At 45.9% G+C, this 20821-nt stretch overlaps 1 protein-coding gene across 4 annotated transcripts in view; it reads right to left on the bottom strand.

Moving 5' to 3' along the window:
• The window catches only part of MAP7D3 (MAP7 domain containing 3), a 289399-nt gene that overhangs the window by 263574 nt on the left and 5004 nt on the right, over positions 1–20821 (bottom strand). For all 4 annotated transcript variants that reach the window (XM_033945723.1, XM_033945721.1, XM_033945722.1 and 1 more), the window contains exons 2-3: positions 6781–6882; positions 6599–6679 (exon numbers count right to left, since the gene is read on the bottom strand). In XM_033945723.1, coding sequence (XP_033801614.1) covers positions 6599–6679; positions 6781–6882 — 183 coding nt within the window. The remainder of the gene's footprint in view (positions 1–6598; positions 6680–6780; positions 6883–20821) is intronic.

The raw sequence follows: 20821 nt of genomic DNA, 5'->3' as shown, positions 1-20821 counted from the left end.
TGCTACCCCCTCTGACTCCCACTCCCTGTGCCCGCCGAAGAAGCTAGGAAGCTTAGAATTTTGAGACGAAGCCATGAGGTCTAGTTCCAGGAGATCTCACTTCCATAAAAAGAGCTGGAACGCCTGACCCAAAATTCTCAATATCCAGGATGTAGAAGATTTCACTATTACTAACATTTACACTTTCTAGAGCGTACACAGCACTGTACACTGTAACATACAATAAATGGACCATGCTCAGATTTCACAGAGAGAAAGTCTATCCAAACTCTTTTCCTGACCCATAAAATGATCTGCCAACAGAAGAGGAAGATGAGGGTCCACCCATTGAAGTAGAACTACAACTTTACCCGCCAACTGAGTACATCACCTACTGTGCCCAAGCTGTAGAGAAATACCCCCATCATAATACTGACTGAAAAGACCTTCAGCGTCATTCCAGAAGAATGGTCTGAAACTCCAGAAACGGTAGCCTGACCATGCTCCAGAGTAGAAGAATGAACAAGTACTGAGTCACCTCTTAAGACCAGACTCCTGGAGCTGAGGATGGAATGCAGCGAGCCCCCCAACCCAACAGCCCGGGATGTTTGGTGGCCATTAGCTAGTCCAGCAAAGACTGAGGCATGCCTTTGAAAAGAGAAATCTCGCTGAGCCACCAAATCATACAGAGTGATGCTTGAGGAGCCTATCAAATAATTGGAGCCCTGAGATACCGGGAAGCACCGGAACAAAATCGACTGCTGTAACGTTATAATGGGAAAGCAAGCCGAAGTTCCCAGTGGAGTCAGCAACATGGATCCTAGAACCTGTACAGAATCCTATACTCTGGGTCATGATGACCAAAGAAGAATGCAAACCTGAGACTGTGACCCATCACCCTAGTCTCTGGGGAAAAACACATTTCTCTCTTATATGAATAAAAATATCTCCCCGATATACCTATAAATAGTACAGGAGAAAAGAGCGCTGTGCAAATTCGAAGATTCACGTCCAAAGAACTGAGGAAGAGAAACCACCCTTTTCGTGTCAGTCAAATGGCCCGACTTGAAGTTGTCCGAATCAAGCAGTCAGTCAAGAAGAAATTAGATGAATCGCCTGGTAGCACCAAAATGGTACCACTGCCCACATTTTCTAAAATGTTCGTGAAGCCTTGGGTAGGCGAAATGGCATGTGCCAAAACTGAAAGCACTGCTCCAAGAGAGGCAAGCAAACCTAGTGCCGATTCGGAGTCCATAGTGAAAATGTAAATATTCTCCCAGTTTTTCTGCAGAAATGTGTAACCCTGAGAAACTAATTCAGCAGAATGGGATCCAGCCTGCCCAATACCCCCGTCTTGGGCACCATGAAGTAAGCGGAACAACATCCCTTAGTTCCTGAAGAACTACAAGAACTTCCCTGAGGACCAGTAAAACTTAAAAGGGAAACACAAAACATAGAGACTCCAAGAACGAACCGGAAACCTGAAAAATGTTCACAGCCCCTTGACCTGACATTATAGCGTCTTCTTCCTCATGGGAAAGTCTGAAGAGTCATTGGAAGAAGTCAAGATCCCCTCAGAATGAAGTGCAGAAGGTCAGAGAACGGCAGGATGAGAACTGTAGGATCTGTAAGAAGAAAGAAATTATCCTAGGAAAAATCAAGTTCCGCAATGTAAAGAGGAGTATACTGGAACCATGAAAACAGTACAAACTCCATGCAACGTGAGCGAAATACGTATGTCCTTTAAAGTGAATATGTACTAGACGCAATAAAGTTGCTACATCTACCGCCCCATGGAAAACAACAGCATCCTAACAGGTATCAGACAAAGCTCACATCGCTAATGAGAGCTTCAGGTTGAGGCTACAGCCACATAGTGCGCACTCCTCTGCGGGTTTGATAGAATAGGTAACTGGCTCCTGGTTAGAAGGAGCTGCATAGCCCTTCCTGTCTGGTCAGGGGGTCCGTCTAGCATGTGCCATGAGAAGATGACGACAGGAGAAATCAGCATGATAAGCATGGAAATCTGAAGTCCAGGCCCTCTTAGAAATAGAGAAAGAGAGTCCTGACCGCAGGAAGATGCGAAGTGTCATTATGCCCATAGAGACAGCACAAACTTGGAAACTGTTAGGCATATATAAACCATATAAACCTTTAGGCATATATATCCTATGCCACTACTAGACACAGCACAGAGGCCCAAATAAGAAGGACAGTTACCAACAGTCAAAGGCTCAATCCGCAGGGACCCTAAGAGAGACAATGAGATACCCGTGTGAAATACAGGGCACTATCTTACTGCCGATCTCACTGTGCCGTGAGTTGCTGTATGTTGACCCAGTCCGGAGACAAACCGAGACTGGGTGACCTAGCACAGGGCAGAGTCTCTCTGGTAATCCCCTTGAATGCTAACCCCAGAGTCCAATTAAACTAGCAGCTTCCTTCAAGAGAATACAGCAGTAACACAAACATAGACATATAAATCTGCCCAAGCTTGTCCCAAACCTGGTGAAACACATACAACTTGTCTGAACCGGAAAGGAGAGAAGCCGCGGCATACCCTGACCAAAGTCAGCTGTAAATAAACTACCGGAACGCTGCAGCTCTCCCGCCATCACTGAAGACCCTAGCGCTTGCCTAATTCTCGCTGACACATGGCCGCTGCATCAACGCTCCTAGAAACAATAGTCGGATTCAAGCCCCGCAAAATTTACCCTGCTGCAGCCTGCATAGTAAGAAAATCAGACTCAGGGAATAACCAGAAGAATGGTGCGGTGCTTCCCACAGTGCGGGAAAAAACATGTCCCATCTCATGCGTGCTGCTATAAACCGGCACCTGCACAATTAGCTGCACATGGCCGTGACAAACACCGACGAAAGAGAGCCTGGGAATAAACAGGACTACTACTGCTGCACTGAAACCCAATGAGGAGAACAAGTGCGAGCATGAAATCGCACCGCTACTGCCGCGCTGTAATCAACAAGGAAACCAAGCGCATGCATGCAAAGGGCGGGAAAGTCCCAGCTCCTTCAACGGATTTCTAGTCATAAAACTTAGCCTCAATAAAATATCCATTCCTTAAACATACGATGACCGAACCTACAGTACTAAGACTCCCAAACAGAACCTGAAGTTCAAACAACAGTAAAAAACACATACATACTCACAAGCTTGTTGTTAGGGCCGGTTGAAGCCAGTAAGAGCTGGTTGTGCAGCACTAACAGGGCAGAATATAGCAATTGTGGTCTCCCTCTAGCAATGGAGGGAGGGTGAGACAGGGACCTGGGGGGACCCAGGTGTAACCCCTAAAGCCGGCACCGTTCAGCCGGACACCCCTGTCTCACTGAAGAGAAACCTCAACAGGAGAAATAGAATGGCAGTCTCACTGAAGAGAAACCTCAACAGGAGAAAATAAAGTTCCAGTCACAGCCAAAATCCAGGAACTATTCGAATAGCGACCATCACCTGCTGGGAGATACAGCATACTGGAGATACAGGAGGAGTGCCAGCCAATAGGACCACCTGTTAATCAATTTCTCTATCTCCACCTGCTGGTAGATGTGTGCTATCCCATTGGTCTCTGGATTCATCTGCTGCTGTTGCTAAGGAATGACAATTGTGACACCCCTGTGTGGCACATTAACACGATCTAACACTCCAGCAACTTCAGGATGTGCAAGGATGTTTACCTTTGGTCATTCTGACCGAGAACTGGAGCAACGGGTTCTGCTGACTTCAAAACAGCATCTGAATTTGAACAACTATCAACTTCAGCAATATTCTTGGAATCAGATAATCCACTAGTCAGAGGGAGAGAAGTAGCAGTTGGCTGTGTAGAACTATTGACAATGACATTCTCCACCTCTACTTTGACTGCAAAACTTATTAAATCATTCTTCTAGCGCTCTACCACTACTACTATGCTCTTTCCAAGTACAGTGTCAATGCTGGCCATGCTGCATGATGAAACATCTTGCCTATGCATGATTAGAAATTGTCTATCTTCTTTGATTTTCATTGTGACTAATGCATCACTTTTCTAACCGAACTTCAGGCTAGTTTCAGAAAAGGTTGAGGAATAAGAGACATTACTGCCAATATTAGATGGATATTGGAGAAGAGCAAAGCATACCAAAACCACTATACTTTTGTTTCATCGACTACAGCACAGCTTTTGACTGAGTGGATCACGATAAACTATGGAGAACTCTACCGCAAATGAGAATACCCAAACACATAACTCAGCTGATAAAGAGTTTCTATGAAAATCAAGAAGCTGCAGTGAGAACTGAATATGGCAACACTGATTAGTTTCCAATAAAATGTGGCGTCAGGCAAGGATGCATCTTGTCACCTAAGGAAATGAGAATAATTTGAGAGTTTGGAGCAGTCAGGAGGTAGTAGGGCAGTTGAGGAAGATAGTGGAGGCAGCTTGGAAGGTTGGGGAGGACAGAGACTAGGGAGAAGTAGTTTGATTGGAAGAACAGAAACAACGCCTTTATCTTGACTTTCATTCATCTCAAGCTATCCTTGACCCGTTCAAATCAGGCTTTCACCCTTTTCATTCTACAGAAACTACCCTTACAAAAGTCTCCAATGCCTCTACTCCATTCTCATCCTTCTTGATCTATCCGCAGCTTCTGACACAGTATATCACCATCTACTCATTGATATACTGTCCTCGCTTGAATTTCAGGGCTCTGTTATTTCATGGTTTTCTTCCTATCTTTCCCATTGCACCTTTAGTGCATGCTGTGATGGATCCTCCACCACTGTCATCCTGCTGTCAGTCAGTGTACATCAGGACTCTGTCCTGGGACCACTTCTTTTTTCCATCTACACTTCTTCCCTTGGTGCTCTAATCTCCTCCATGGCTTTCAGTGTCACCTCTATGCCGACAAATTATCCAAAACACTTCCATCAAATTAATTATGGGGGCCAAAAAGTTTGATCATGTCACCCCGTTACTTCAAAAGGCACATTGGCTCCCTGTGGCACACCGCATTCTTTATAAATTATCTTTACTCACCTTTAAATCATTGCTATACAAAACTCCATCATTTATTTACAAAGTTTTAATTCCATATTCTTCTCAAAAAACTTTAAGATCGAATGAACAACTTTTATTGGTTATTCCTACCCTTAAAATGATTAATACACGAAGGCAATATATTTTTACCGTTACAGCACCACAAACTTGGAACTCTCTCCCACTTTACTTAAGACAGGAGAAAAATTTTGATAAATTTAAAAGCCAACTTAAGAGCTTTCTTTTTAAAGACGCTTTCAATATCTAATTGAAATGCCAATTGCTCTTTATAACTGCCATTCATTTTGTTCAATTGTGTATTTTACTCCCAATAAACTATTTCGTTTTCCCTTTCCCTTTGTATATTACCCTTAAATGTTCTTCCTTACCTATCATAAAATGTATTTCGCTCCCTTCTATCCTAGTGTTTCCTGTTGTAATTGGTCTATTTTTAAAAGATTTTTATATTTTTTATATATTCTTGTTATTGTTTACCTTATATTTATAGTTTATGTACATCGCTTAGTAACTGTGATAGGCGATCAATCAAATAACGAATAAACTTGAAACTTAAACTTGAACTCTCTACACCTGAAATCTCAACAGATATTCAAAACCAGGTTTCAACCTGCTTGTCTGACATTGCTACCTGGATGTTTTGCTGCCATCTAAAATTAAACATGGCCAAGACCGAGCTCCTTATCTTTACACCTAAACTCATCTCTCCTCTTCCCCCATTCCCTATTTCTGTGAACAACGCCCTAATCCTCCCTGTCTCGTTGGCTCACAACCTCAGGGTAATCTTTGACTCATTTCTCTCCTTCTCTCCACATATTCAACAGACTGCCAACCCCTCTCATTTCTTTCTTTGCAATATTGCTAAAATCAGACCCTTCCATTCTGTGCGCAATGCTAAGACACACATCCATACCCTCATCACCTAGGCTACTGTAACCTGCTTCTCACTGGCCTTCCACTAATCTCTCTCTCTTTCAAACTGTTCAGAACCTGCTACATGCCTTATATTTTGCCAATGTCACTATGCCCATATTAGTCCTCTCCTCAAGTCACTTCCTTGGCTCCCTATCCCTTTCCTCATACAGTTCAAACTTCTTTTAATGACCTACAAGTGTATTTATTCTGCAGCTCCTCAGTATTTCTCCTCTCTCATTTCTCCCCACACTCCCCTCATCAGTTAACTCTCTCTCATCTCTATCTTTCTGCTCTACAGCCAACTCTGTCCCTTCTACTTTGCTGCACTGTATGCCTGGAACAAACTACCTAACCTGGTACATCAAGCTCCGTCTCAGGTAAGTATTTAAATCCAGACTCAAAGCCCACTTATTTGAAGATGCTTTCAATTCTAAAATCCAACCCACCTGCTAAGCACCAATATCTGTCCTATCATTCCCTCAATAATTCCCCCACCTTAGTACTGTGTATAGATGCACTTTCTTATCCAGTTTGTCTGTACTGACTAGACTGTAAGCTCTTTTGAGCAGGGACTGTCTCTTCTATGTTTTGAATAGTGTTGCGTATGTCTCGTAGCACTACAGAAATGGTAAGTAGTAGTAGTAGTAGTAACTTACCATTATGCTTTTCTAACTCTTCCCTACGGCTCCTGGCTAGTCGTTGCCGTTCATCTGTTTTCAAAGAGGAACCATCTATCACTGCAAACAAAAACAAACATTTTTTAAAATTAAAGTTGAATATGAAAAATGTACCTTTAAAGAAAATACAATTTGAATACATCATTTTATGTGACTTATACCTGGCTTGGTTGATGTCTTTATGATTGCTGGTGACTGGACAAAGACTGGCGTACTTCCACTTTGATTTCTTCGTTCATCTGCTATTGCTTGTGCTGCAGCAACTGTTTGGGGAGAAAAACATTTTAATTTTAAACACAAATAAATGAAGAACCTACTAGCCCTGAATTTCAGCAACCAGCTTATTGGTAAGTCCAACATACAAATTAACTTCTGTATTTATGAACCAAACTACGTATATAAACTGCTAAATAAGTTAGGGGTCTTCTACAAGGAGAAAAGTCAAAAAGAGAGATGTAGCAAAATTGCTTAACCTGTAGCAGGTGTCCTCCAAGGATAGCAGGCCAAATATTCTCATAGCTGAGTGAAGTCATCTGGCCCAGCAAGGAACTAACTAGTTATTATTATGTAGAAACTTCTAGTAGCATCATACCACGCATGCACAAGTGCCTTACCACCTGAACACAGGTTTTTCAGTCAAGGATGCAAGCAAAGCGCTGAGAGGAACAAAGAACCCCAAGCTCCAGAAATCCTCAGCAGTCTGGCTGAACAGGTCCCCAAGAGATTAACCTGCCAGCTGCAGAACCTACGTCTGCGTCTTCTCAGAGCAAGCAGAAATCCACCAGGAATTAGGACTCTGCGAAGCAAGAAAAACCCACAAAAAAGAACACGAAACAACTGCAGAAACCCGCAAAATAAGAAAAGCTAGGCAGAGCAGATTAACACCTTCCAGCTGGCTTGCAGAAGGAAGAACTGCAGAGAGCATGAGCATAGAGGAGGGGCTGAAAGAATTTGAGTGGGACCTTCTGCATATGCTGGCGGAATCAGATCGATTACCCTACAGTACAGCATAATATCTCTATCGCAATGGAAAGTTTAGTTATGTGAATGTGAACCACCGAGGTCCACTGAGGATTATCAGAGCTTGCAGTCAGTAGCCCTCTGCTAAACCCACAGGAGATTATTATCCTCTAGTCCAGTGATGGCTAACCTTTTTGAGCCCGAGTGCCCAAACTGCCGCACAAAACCAAAGAATTTCCTCAAAGTGCCAGCACGTCAATTAAACCTTAATAACAAGATTTTAGTATCTAAAAACTCTTTATAAAGTTGCCTGAATTATGTAACATCATTTTTAAAGGTTGGAATCTTTGTATTGTCAGAGAATCAATTTGATTCACAATCCTTTGGTTTTCATTTCAATTTATTGGCAATTTATAATGTTTTAATGATTTCATTCATGGGCCGAATACACACATACTTTTCTCTGTCGCCGCACTCTTTGACCAAAAGATTTGTAAGCCTGCAACCACGTCAAGGTAGACTCTTTCAGCAGCTCCCCTCCCTCCCCCTTACCTTTGTGGCCAAGTCAAAATGATCTACCAACAATAAAATTTTAAAAACACAAAGCACGCTGTACGCAGAGAAAATGTTAATTATCATTTATATTCCGCGGGTTTTCAAAGAGGTCAAGGCAGATGACTTTATGCAATGTCACCTCAGTAACAACTATACAAAAATAGACAAATATTCCCCCTCCCTTTTTACTAAACCGCGATAGCGGTTTTTAGCGCAGGGACCTGCGCTGAATGCCCCACGCTGCTCTTGAAGCTCATAGGCTCCCTGCGCTAAAAAACGCTATTGCGGTTTAGTAAAAGGGGGCCATAGTGCAAACTATAGACAGCATATATAAATTCTCAAAACGGACACATTTTGATCACTAAATTGAAAATAAAATCATTTTCCTACCTTTGGTAATTTCATCAGTCTCTGGTTGCACTTTATTCTTCTGACTGTGCATCCAATATTTCTTCCCTTTTTTCAGCCTCCTGTATGCTTTCTCTCCTCCAGACCTCATTCCCTCCCCAAACTTTTTCTTTGTTTCACCCTGCCCCCTTCTTTCTTTTTCTCTCTCTCCATATCCCCTTTCATTCTGTATGTCTGTCTTTCTCTCTCTCTCCGTGCCCCATTTTTCTTTGTTTCACCCAGCCCTCTTTCTTTTTTTTTTTTTGGCTCCCTGTCCCCCCCTTTCTTTCTTTCTCCTTGCCCTCCCCTATGCCACCACCATTGGGAAAATGCTGCCACCGCCACTGGGGAATAGGCTGCCACTGCCGCTATCGGGAACAGGCTGGCGCCGAGTTCGCCCTGCTTCTCTTCCCCACGGGGCCGACCAACTCTCGCCACTTGACGTCAATTCTAACATCGGAGAGGACGTTCTGGGCCAGCCAGGCAGCGATTGGCTGGCCCAGAACGTCCTCTCCGACATCAGAATTGACGCGGGTGGCGAGAGTTGGTCGGCCCCACAGGGAAAAGCAGGGAGAACTTGGCACCGGCCTGTTCCCAATGGCGGCGGTAGCACTCAAGTGGCTAAAGAGACGCAGTTTGCCAGCCTAGGGAGAACACTGGAGGGTGGCCAGCTGTGCACACCCTTGGGGCGTAAAACCGGGGCAGACCGCCCCCACCCCCACCTTGGTATGCCACTGTCTGTACCTCACTCCCTCCCTATGACCAAAAATTCTCCTTTCTTCTATTCCCCGTGTACACAACCATCTCTTTCCCTCCCTTCCTCTCTCCCAAGTCCATGCCTTCTGTGTGCAAAAACCCATTCCCTCCACCACCTCAGCATCTCTTTCCCTCCTTTCCTCTCTCCGAAGTTCATGCTTTCTGTGTCCAAAAACCCATTCCCTCCCCCACCTCAGCATCTCTTTCCCTCCTTTCCTCTCTCCCAAGTTCATGCTTTCTGTGTGCAAAAACCCATTCCCTCCACCACCTCAGCATCTCTTTCCCTCCTTTCCTCTCTCCGAAGTTCATGCTTTCTGTGTCCAAAAACCCATTCCCTCCCCCACCTCAGCATCTTTTTCCCTCCCTTCCTTTCTCCCAAGTTCATGCCTTGTGTCCAAAACGCACGCACTCCCTCCCCCTTTTGTGTTCCCCGTTTGTCTCCCAGCCCATCTTAGCAACTTTCTCAGCAAAATGTAGCTCGAGCCGCGTAGGCTTGTCTTCTATTTCCTGCCTGTCCCGCCGCGCACACATAGCCGATCGGAAATCTTCCCCAACTTCAGCGCTGACGTCGGAGGGCGGGCTTTGCTTAAGCCCTCCCTCCGACGTCAGCGCTGAAGTCGGGGAAGATTTCCGATCGGCTATGTGTGCGCGGCGGGACAGGCAGGAAATAGAAGACAAGCCTACGCGGCTCGAGCTACATTTTGCTGAGTCAGCGCTGACGTTGCGGAAGATTTCCGATCGGCTGTGTGAGCGGCAGGGCAGTCAGAGTAGAAGACGAGCCTCGCGGCTCCAGTTATATTTAACCCCGCGGGTCCCCCATCGTCCCCGTTCAGCTCTCTCTCCTGTGCACCCCCTGGTAGTACTGCCCTGATGGCGGCCCTGCGCGTGCCAGCTGCAAGGCCTTCGCGTGCCACAGTTGGCACGCGTGCCATAGATTCGCCATCGCTGCTCTAGTCACAAGAACTGCAAGCACAGGCTGACAACTGGGAAAGTGATTTTAGCAAGGACTTCTCAACAAATCAGGCATGTCTAGGTTCCCTAATCAATGCAGATGTAGTTAAATATCTTCTGAGACAGGACCATTGTGAGAATGTTTTAAACCAGCTTTTATGCGTACCCAAACTGTGCACAACAAAAGTAAGTAGCTAGAGGAAGTGATTGAGCTGGTTATGACGGAGCTGGCAGCTATAAAAGGACATGATTAAAGAAAGTTCTGTTACTATCTCAGCCTTACAACAAGAAGTTGCAAGTACAGTCAAACCTCGGTTTGCAAGTGTTTTGCAAGATGAGCAAAACACTCTCACAAATCTTGCCTCGCAAACTGAGTGTTGACTCGATATGCGAGTCCCCACCCCCAAGAACCGGCATCGCCCCCTCCCACCCAAACCCTTACCACGATTGGGCACCAGCACGCAGCACTAACCCACAGGACATGCCGGTGCCAGTGCCAAAAGAGCCTGCCACTGATTTCTGCTGGGCCTTGAGCATCTGTGCATGCTCAAGGCCTTCTGGCTCCCTCTCTCTCCGAGATTCTAATGAGAAACCAAGAATTAGAATCATTAGACTCTCAGAGAGGGCGGGAGCTAGAAAGCCTTGAGAATATGCAGATGCTCAAGGCCCAGCAGAGATCAGCGGCAGGTGGCTGGTTCTTTCGGCACCAGCACGTCCTGTGGGTTGGTGCTGCATGCCGGTGCCCGATCGCGGTAAGTTTGGGCGGGGTGATGCCGGTTCTCAAGCGTGGGGTAGGGTGAAAGTGCCAGTGGCCTCAGAAGGGGGGGTCTTTTTGGGATGTGGTGGGATGGGGTGGAAGCGCGCCAGTAACCTTGGGTGGGGGGGGGTCTTTTTGGGATGTGGAACGAATCGCCTGCGTTTCCATTACCTCCAATGGGGAAAGTTGTTTTGATATATGAGCACTTCGGTTTACGAGCATGCTTCTGGAACAAATTATGCTCGCAAACCGAGATTCCACTGTATTTCAGTGCAGATGACTAGTTGTAATACAAGAACATCAGAAATGGAACAGTGTATATCTATTTTAGAAGATTCAGTGTAAGAAAGCTAAGAAGTACATGCACTGCTCCCCCTCCAATGCTGCTGCTGCTGCTGAATCACAAATGTCTTCTCCATCAAAAAACAATCTGTAACACCCCAAGATAGAGGAACACTTAACTAGTGAATCTAAAAAAAATTCCTGAGTGTCAAATTTCTCAAAATCTTAGTCTGTTCGGGACACTTTATAATATTCTGCATAACGTATAATAAAACTGCTCAATTTAACTAATATTAGATGCGAGTATTCTCAATGTGACATTATAAGCTAAAATAGCCTAAAGATTTAACACTCCATTGCTTAGGATTTCACAGACCAGGAAAGAGTAAAATTAACCACTTCCATCTGACATACCATCTTAGGATGCCACCAACGTGTTGTGAACAATTTGTGCTTTATAATGTGAAAATCATAATCTAAATAAATAAAATATAAAGTCAAAACAGACTAAAATGTTAAGAAATTTGACACTGTGAGGAATTATTTTTGGTTTTCCATCAAAAAGGCAATGGACAGATACTCACTCAAGCGCTATGTTCACAGCAGCAAGTGAACTCTGTGCCACCAATCACACAGGCGCTCCAGCTCCAACAAAAAGCGCCATATGTACCGTCTAAAATAAAGGCCCCTTTTCTCCAAAATCACCTGAATATGCTGCTATAAAATGGGCTGGCTGGACTACTGCAGTCGCACGCTGTGCTAAATCCAATCAACATGCCTAGCCTTGACTGAGTCCGAGCAAGGTAAAAGAGATACCACAGACCACTAGGCACAGACTCCTGCTTGTGCTTTATGTACACTTAATGAAGGTGTCAATGACTCAGACCTATATCCTGTGTCTATGGCCACATTGTCATTGGGGGTTGCCACAATGTCATCGGGGGGTAGAGCACATCCTATGAGTCTCGATGGCCTTCCCAGCAGCCACGTCAACACTCCCCCCGAGGTCATAGCTCTACTCCTAGACATCATAGCACACATGACCAGATGACATGCTGGGTGCTCCCCTTGTCGCTCCTGCCACCATTCCAGGTCTATAGGGCAACATGATGAGGACTATGATTCTTTCTTTTTTTTCCAATTCTTTATTCATTTTTCCAACTTACATCAAGTACACAATATTACATCAGGTAAAATTTGTATACAACACTTGAATTTCTTTCTTATATCATCTTAAATACATAAATTTATACCCTCCTCACAAATAATTTATCCATAAATAGCATATAAATATTATATTCTTATCTATTAATTAAATCTTTAATAGAACTTTATACCATCCCCCTCCCCCTAAATATAAATGTACTTTCAATAGAAAATGATGTCTAATCATTGCAATAATTTGTCAATGGTCCCCAAATCTTTTTAAAATTATTATAATACCCTTTTTGTATGGCAATTGTTCTTTCCATTTTGTAAATGTGGCACAACGAATTCCACCAGAATGTATGAATCTCTTTCTTAAGCACCGTGAGGCATAACAGTACAGTCGCAATTAAAGTAGTTAAGTCTTTTCAAGCAGAGAGAGTGGGGAAACACACACACAAGGTATATCACCGCAACAGTGGCAAAAGCTGTTGAAACATTCCTGACACGTAGAACCCCCAAAAAAGGGAAGCCGTGGGATAGTGACCTAAGTCAGCTGCAAAATAAACTCCGTGAACACTGTGGTGGTCCCGCTAGCGCCGGAGACCCAAGCGTGTGCCTGTTTCATGCTGAAATGAGCTGGCTCTATCAACAATGCATTAAAAACCTACCCGGAGCCAACCATTAAAATATTTTTCCCACTGTCATGGTATATAAAATGCTTAATCTGAAAACCTGGTTATTTTCAAAAATGTAACTCTTCCTCTCTCTGGTTACTCTGTCCTAAATTTTCTCTTCATTTTGTCTTTTCCTTTCACTGGAGTTCCTTTCTACCCTAACCCTTGTTAACTGTGTCGAGCTTTGCGAATGTAGAGATGATGCGGTATACAAACCCAAGGTTTAGTTTAGCTTAGTTTAAAATAAACATTGGAGAGAAATAAAGGAATGCTGCTTCGTTCTCAACTTAAGAAAATAAGCACACGCTTCTTGCGCTCAGTCAGGAACCGGCTATGTGAAGAACACACCCGGAGCCGTACAAATATTTACCTCCACCCGGCCGCAGGAACTGCCAAGCAGGGACTCTGCTACCGCTGTGGCGGCGCTGCTGCCAGAGTATGAAAACAAGCGCGCGCCTACAACACGCGGGAAGGCACTAGTTCCGTCAATGGAGCTCTATCCATACACTCGAAGCCCTTTACTGAATAAATTTCATACAAATGTAAATTTACTGATCAGTCACTAAACCATTTCCACAACTCTACAAAACATAGTGTTTGATAAAAAACATATTCCTTCTGTAGGCTCACACCGAACCCGCAGCTCCACCACAACCAGAAACCAGAAAAGAAGTGCAAATAAAATAAATACTCACAACTTTGTTGACAGTGCAGGGAGATGCCGGTTGCTCAGCACTATGAGGGCAGAATTGTTTAATAGTCACTGTGGTCTCTTTTTTTTTTTTTTTTACAGTGAAGGGAAAGAAGAAAAATCGAGACCCAGTCAGACCCTCTATCATTGGAGGGAGGGTGAGGCAGGGGGCCCAGGTGTAACCCCTAAAGCCGGCACCATTCAGCCGGACACCCCTATCTTACTGAAGAGAAACCTCAACAGGAGAATAAAATTGCCATCTCACTGAAGAGAAACCTCAACAGGAGAAAATAATTTTCCAGTCATAGCCAGAATTCAGGAGCTAGTTGAATAGCGACCATCACCTGCTGGGAGACAGAGCATACTGAAGATGCATGAGGTGTGCCAGCCAATAGGACCACCTGTTAATCAGTTTCTCTATCTCCACCTGCTGGTAGATGTGTGCTATCTCATTGGTCTCTGGATTCATCTGCTGCTGTTGCTAAGGAAATCAGTTTCTAAAAGAGCTAATGCTAAACTGTGAGGGGATTTCCACCCCTCTTCCCCTCCTTGTCACCCCCCCTCAAAAAAACCCCCAACATTCACTGCAGACAGTGGAGGGGTGGAAGATAAATGAGTTTTTGACTGCTGAATTCTAAGTTTATAAGCTGGCTCCTATATTCAGGGCCCCTTTTAAAATGATATGAATGGGCTTTGGTGCATTTACCACAGCAGAATCACTACTGCAGCTTTGTAAAAGGGACCCTTAATAAAAAATTTGTTGAGGCCTGCTCTGTTTTACCATTATTCAAAGGCATTATGCATTCACCAGCAAACACATAATTAACCTATTCATATATTTTTAAAAAATTATACAGAAAACATTGGGCTGTTCAATCACTAAAGAGCCAGTTACTATTTGTATATTTACAGGCTAAGTTAATGAAAGAAACAGGATAGTGGCAATATTTGGCTGTTATCTGGATAAGTTTAGGCCTGCCAAATAGCAGTCCCTACATTAAACAGACAGTGCCAGCAAAGTCAATGCACTCTGTATATTCAGAACAACTATCTTTACTATCTCAGAAGTATTCCCAGGTGTCCAAACTTAAGGTGTCACTTTAAGGGTACATTTTCCGTCCCTCGTGAGACTCAAGTTTTGTTCTGCTGGACCTCTCTGATCCCATATCTTTTTAAGAGGAAATATTTTTCCCCTCAACAAATAGTTAATTAAAACTTTGGAACTCACTGCCAGATGTGGTTACAGAGGTAGCAAATCTGGGTTTAAAAAATGGTTTGGACAAATTCTTGGAGGAAAAGTCCAGTCTACTGTTGTGATAGTTATGGGGGAAACCACTGCTTGCCCTGGGATCAGTAGCATGGAACCTTGCTACTATCTGGGATTATGCCAGGTACTTGTGACCTGGATTGGCCACTGCTGGAAACTAGACTATATGGACCATTGCTCTGACCCTGTATGACTATTCTTATGCTCTTACAGACTGTGGTGTGGAATATGCAGATTAAGTTAAGCACTGGTATTTAGACAGTCCCATACTGGCTTAAATTTTACCTTTGTCTGCACAAACTGGCCCAAAGATGGAGAAGAAAAATAAATTGTTAGCTCAGGATGTCATAATCCTTTGAGCCAGCGAGGGCAGGCTCTCTCCCTAGGCAGACTAGGCCAGTGTTCTTCAACTGCCAGTCCGCAGAAATTTCCTGCCAGTCCACAGGCTGGCACGTGCATTGGGCCCGAGAAAGTATTCTTCAACCACCACTCTGCAGTGCGATCAATGCAGCGTTATCACTGACACAGTGCACAAAGTCACGGGCAGCGGCTCCTAGGCGCATCCTGCACCTGAACCGGAAGTCTTCTCTCTGCCCGCGGCTATGTGCACTGCGTCATTGATGAAAGGGGAGCCGGTCCAAAGATAACACCGGGGGCGGCATAAAACAGCCAGACGGGAGCAGGCCAGAAGGTAAGGCACAACATGGAGGGAGGGAGACAACTAAATAAGGGGGAATGATTTTATTTTTGAATTTAGTGATTGAATTGTGTCAATTTAGAGAATTTACATCTGCTGTCTTTATTTTGCACTGTTCAGGAAGAAATGAAACATAGAAACATGATGGCATATAAAGGCCAAATGGCCCATCTAGTCTACCCATCCGCAGTAACCATTATCTCTTTCTCTCTCTGAGAGATCCCATCTGCCTATCCCAGGCCCATTTGAATTCAGATACAGTCTCTGTCTTGCATCTTACGGTTTGTTTGTATATATTAGTATTTTTAGTTTTTGGTCCTGTATTTGCATAGGGGTTATCTGTGTTCTGGTTGAGATGCATTATTGCATACAATGTGCTTTGTGTAGTTTAATTTTGTGGTTAACCATTTGTGTTGTTAATAAGATTATATTGTATGTATATATGAAAAATGAATGGAAAAAATAGTGTTATAATTAGTACTATTATGGGGGTAGGGTCTGGGGCGGAGATTAGGTGGAGATGGGCGGGGTCTAGCCCACGACTTAGCCTAGTGTTCTTCAACCGTCGGTCCATGGACCGGTGCCAGTCCACAAATTAATTTTTAAAATTTATGCCAGTCCATAGGTGTAAAAAGGGTGAAGAACCCTGGACTAGGCATCAACCTACATGGCAGCACTCCGGAAGTGACAGCACAGTAGGAGATGTCTTCTAACCTCCACTTCCACCCAAGTCCTGTGTTGAATGCATTTCCCTTGTCGCTACTGCCATTGTATCTCTTCCCAGCCACTTCTAAAGTAATTCCAGGCCCACCCTTCCCCCAATATGAAGTTCTTCATCCTAGGGAAGGATAGGAAGGAGGAGCGCTTGAGTGTGGGCTTCTACTAAAAGGTTTTAGTTTTAATGCTGTGTGTAGATTTCCAGTGCGTTTTGACTATATGATCATTTTGACCCTGTTTTTCCAGCCTTTAAGCCTTGTCTTTTGAAGAGTCTCTTATTGTGCATCACCCACTGGGCAGACCCCTGAGGAAGGCTTTTCTACAGAAGCCGAAACACGGACATGTTGGGTCCATTAAATCAACAAGACTTGGACTTCACATAAGGCTTGGTTTTACATATATGATATGTTTTTAAGCTATTTTCGTTTACAATAAAATTACATTTGTTCCTTAGGTTGATGTGTTCTGTCCTTTCCCCACTCTTTCTTTGTTTTTTTCTTGTTTATCCGTGGGGTTTTCTTCCTTCCGTTTGGTTGGTTTGTTTCTACTAAAAGGACCACCACCAGCATACAGTAATTTCAAAAAGACTGGAAAGAAGTGAAATGGCAGGAGTCACAGAGGCAGGGGAAACATACTGAACACAGGATCAGGGTAAGAAAAGGTAGATGAGATGCTACACTCAGGAGGGAGAGGAAGGAAAGAAGCTGGAACCGATAGGGAGAGGGGATGCAAGCTGCTGGGGATGGGGGAGGTAGTAGGGAATGAGAGGAAATGCTGAAGTTGGGTGAGGGGGGAAATAAAAAGCTGGATCTGAGGAATGATCAAAAAAGGAGATAAAGCACAGTTACTTACCGTAACAGGTGTTATCCAGGGACAGCAGGCAGATATTCTCACATGTGGGTGACGTCATCTACGGAGCCCCAACGCGGACAGCTTTTCAAGCAAACTTGATTGAAGATTCAAGTTTGCTGTGCTGCACCACCAATGCGTGCCTTCCTGCTCCACTAGAGGGCGCATCCCCTCCTCGTTGTCTCCAGTTCATATAACCAGCTAAGAAGCCAAACTCGGGGAGGCGGGAGGGTTGCGAGAATATCTGCCTGCTGTCCCTGGATAACACCTGTTACGGTAAGTAACTGTGCTTTATCCCAGGACAAGCAGGCAGCATATTCTCACATGTGGGTGACCTCCAAGCTAACCAAAAAGGGACGGAGGGAAGTTGGCAATTCAAGAAAACAGATTACGCAAAACCGACTGGCCAAACCGGCCGTCGCTCCTGGACAAAAAATCCAGGCAGTAGTGGGAGGTGAAAGTGTGAACCGAAGATCAAGTGGCAGCTTTGCAAATCTCCTCGATAGGCGTTGACCTGAGAAAAGCGACAGAAGCCGCCATCTCTCGGACTTTATGTCCCATGACCTGACCATGCAGCGCGAGACTAGTCTGAGCGTAGCAAAAGGAAATACAAGCCGCCAACCAGTTGGACAAGGTACACTTGGAAACAGGACGCCCCAACCGATTAGGATCGAAGGACAAAAACAATTGAGGAACCGTCCGATGAGACTGAGTGCGTTGAATATAAAAAGCCAACGCCCTCTTACAGTCAAGAGTGTGAAGCGCCACCTCGCCAGGATGAAAGTGGGGCTTCGGAAAAAACACCGGAAGAATAATGGACTGATTGAGATGGAAATCAGACACCACCTTAGGCAAAAACTTAGGGTGAGTGCGGAGAACCACCTTGTCATGATGGAATACAGTAAATGGCGGATCCGCTACCTATGCCTGCAGCTCACTAATTCTTCGAGTAGAAGTGAACGCAAGCAGGAAGATCACCTTCCAAGTGAGGAACTTGAGATGAGACTTATCCATAGGCTCAAATGGAGGTTTCATAAGATGATCCAAAACTACATTGAGATCCCAAACCACTGGGGGAGGCTTGAGAGGAGGATGGACATTTAAGAGACCCCTCATGAAACGAGAAACCAAAGGATGAAGAGAAAGGGACTTCCCATCAAGCTGCCGATGAAAAGCAGCAATCGCACTAAGATGCTCTCGAATTGAATTTGTCTTAAGACCGGACTGAGACAAATGAAGCAAATACTCCAGAACCGAGGACACCGGAACTGACAAAGGATCCAGATGATGAGATGAACACCATGAAGAGAATCTAGTCCACTTCTGAGAATAGCAGAGTCTAGTCGAGACCTTACGAGAAGCCTCCAAAACCTCCCTGACCGACTGCGACAAGGGAAGAGAATTCAGGTGGAAAGGAACCAAGCTGTCAGATGTAGAGACCGCAAATTGGGATGTAACAGCGAACCCCAACTCTGAGACAGCAGAGACGGAAAAACAGGCAGAAGCAGAGGCTCCCTGACACTGAGTTGAAGAAGCAGGGAGAACCACAGCTGGCGAGACCACCGAGGAGCAACCAGGATCAGAGTGGCATGCGTAGACTTGAGATGCACCAGCGTCCGCAAAATTAGGGGAAAAGGCGGAAACGCGTAAAGGAACTTCCCCTCCCAAGCGAGGAGGAAGGCATCGGCCTCGAGACGATCCAGGGAGTACATCCGGGAACAGAAGAGAGGCAGCTTGTGGTTGAGGGGGGGAGGCAAACAGATCTATCTGAGGGGTCCCCCACCGCTCGAACACCTGGTGTAAGACCTGAGAGTGAAGAGACCACTCGTGCGGCTGTAGGAGGCGGCTCGGCTTGTCCGCTAGACAGTTCCGCTCCCCTTGAATGTAGACCGCACGAAGAAAGATGTTTTGGGAAATCGCCCACTCCCAGAGACGAAGAGCTTCCTGACACAGGGACCAGGATCCCGTTCCCCCTTGCTTGTTTACATAATACATCGCCACCTGATTGTCCGTACGGACTAGAACCACACGATCGGAGTGGGATCTGACTGCAAAGCGGAGAGGGCCTACCCCTATCCACTCATCCCGTCAAAAAGACGGAGAAAGCTTAGCAACGGCAGTTGGCTGGGACTTGGGTAAGGCCCTAGGATGCGCCTGCTGACGTCTGGGCGGCGGTCAGGAGAACGCCGGAGTAGACTTTTGCGGATAACGCTGCGGGGGGGCCCGGTATGGCCTCGACGTGGATCTCTTCGGCTTCGGCCTGACCAGGGAAGCAAACGACTTCTCATGCTCCGAGAGGTACTTGGTAGCCGCCTCAAAGGTGTCATCAAACAGCTCCTTGCCCACACAGGGGAGGTTTGCCAGCCGATCCTGCAGATTTGGATCCATGTCGACCAGGCGCAGCCAAGCCAGCCAGCGCATGGCCACCGCAAAAGCGGAAACCCTGGATGATAGCTCAAACCCATCATACGCCACATGGAACAGATGAAGCCGTAAATTCGAAAAATCCTCCAGCAGCAGGCCAAACGCCCCCTGGCGTGAGGCCGGCAAGTCAGCCTGGAAGGCCGTCAACAATCCAATCAGGTGTTTCAAATAGGACGTAAAGGTGAAGGAATAATTCAGCACCCTAGAGGCCATCATAGAGTTTTGATAAAGCCTGCGGCCAAATTTATCAAGGGTCCTGCCCTCTCGACCCGGTGGGACCGCCGCCGAGACACAGGACGGGTGAGATTTTTTAAGGGACGACTCCACCAGCAACAACTGGTGAGACAGTTGCGGACGCTCGAACCCCGGGCAGGGCACCGTACGGTACTTGGACTCCATCTTAGAAGGGACAGCCGTCACCATATAGGGAGTCTCAAGATTTCAAATAAGGGTTTGCCGGAGCACAGGGTTCAACGGCAGCCTAAGGGACTCTCTAGGCGGAGACGGCATGTCCAACTCCGCCAGATACTCCTTCGAATACCTGGAGTCAGACTGGAGGTCTAAGTTAAGCACCCGACCCATGTCCTGAACAAATCGTGTGAAGGATGGGCGGGACGCCCCCCTGGCCTCGGTAGGCGATGCCAAACGAGACCGCCTCGGGGCTGAAAAGGACGGGGAAGCCTCCCTCGAGTAGTGAGGTTCCCGCTCCGTAGCACGCTCCGAACCCCAAGAGGCACTCAAAGGGCACGCAGGGGTCGAGGACCTGCGACATCTCGAGGAGCCCCTCGGAGACGATGCCGGGGTACGGGGTACCGACCGACGACGGGTCGGGGACCTGTCCCCGGACTCCCTCGGCGAAAGCCTTGAGCATCGGTCCGGAGCCCCGGACCGAGGGGGAGTGAGCAAAAGTCGAGGGTTATCGAGAGACAACTCAGTAACCCTTAGCGGTCCCACCGCACGAGAAGTCGGCGAGCGACCCCGCCTCGGAGGGGAACCTCCGGATCGAGGTCGCATCGTGCTTCGATCGACGCTTCACCCCGCGGAGCCCCGCGGGGGAAGAGCGCCTCAAGGCCCGGGGGGAGGAGT

This window comes from Geotrypetes seraphini, chromosome 5 (genome assembly GCF_902459505.1).
Source record: "Geotrypetes seraphini chromosome 5, aGeoSer1.1, whole genome shotgun sequence".
Taxonomy (NCBI): domain Eukaryota; kingdom Metazoa; phylum Chordata; class Amphibia; order Gymnophiona; family Dermophiidae; genus Geotrypetes; species Geotrypetes seraphini.
This window is presented reverse-complemented; position numbering and strand designations above follow the sequence as displayed.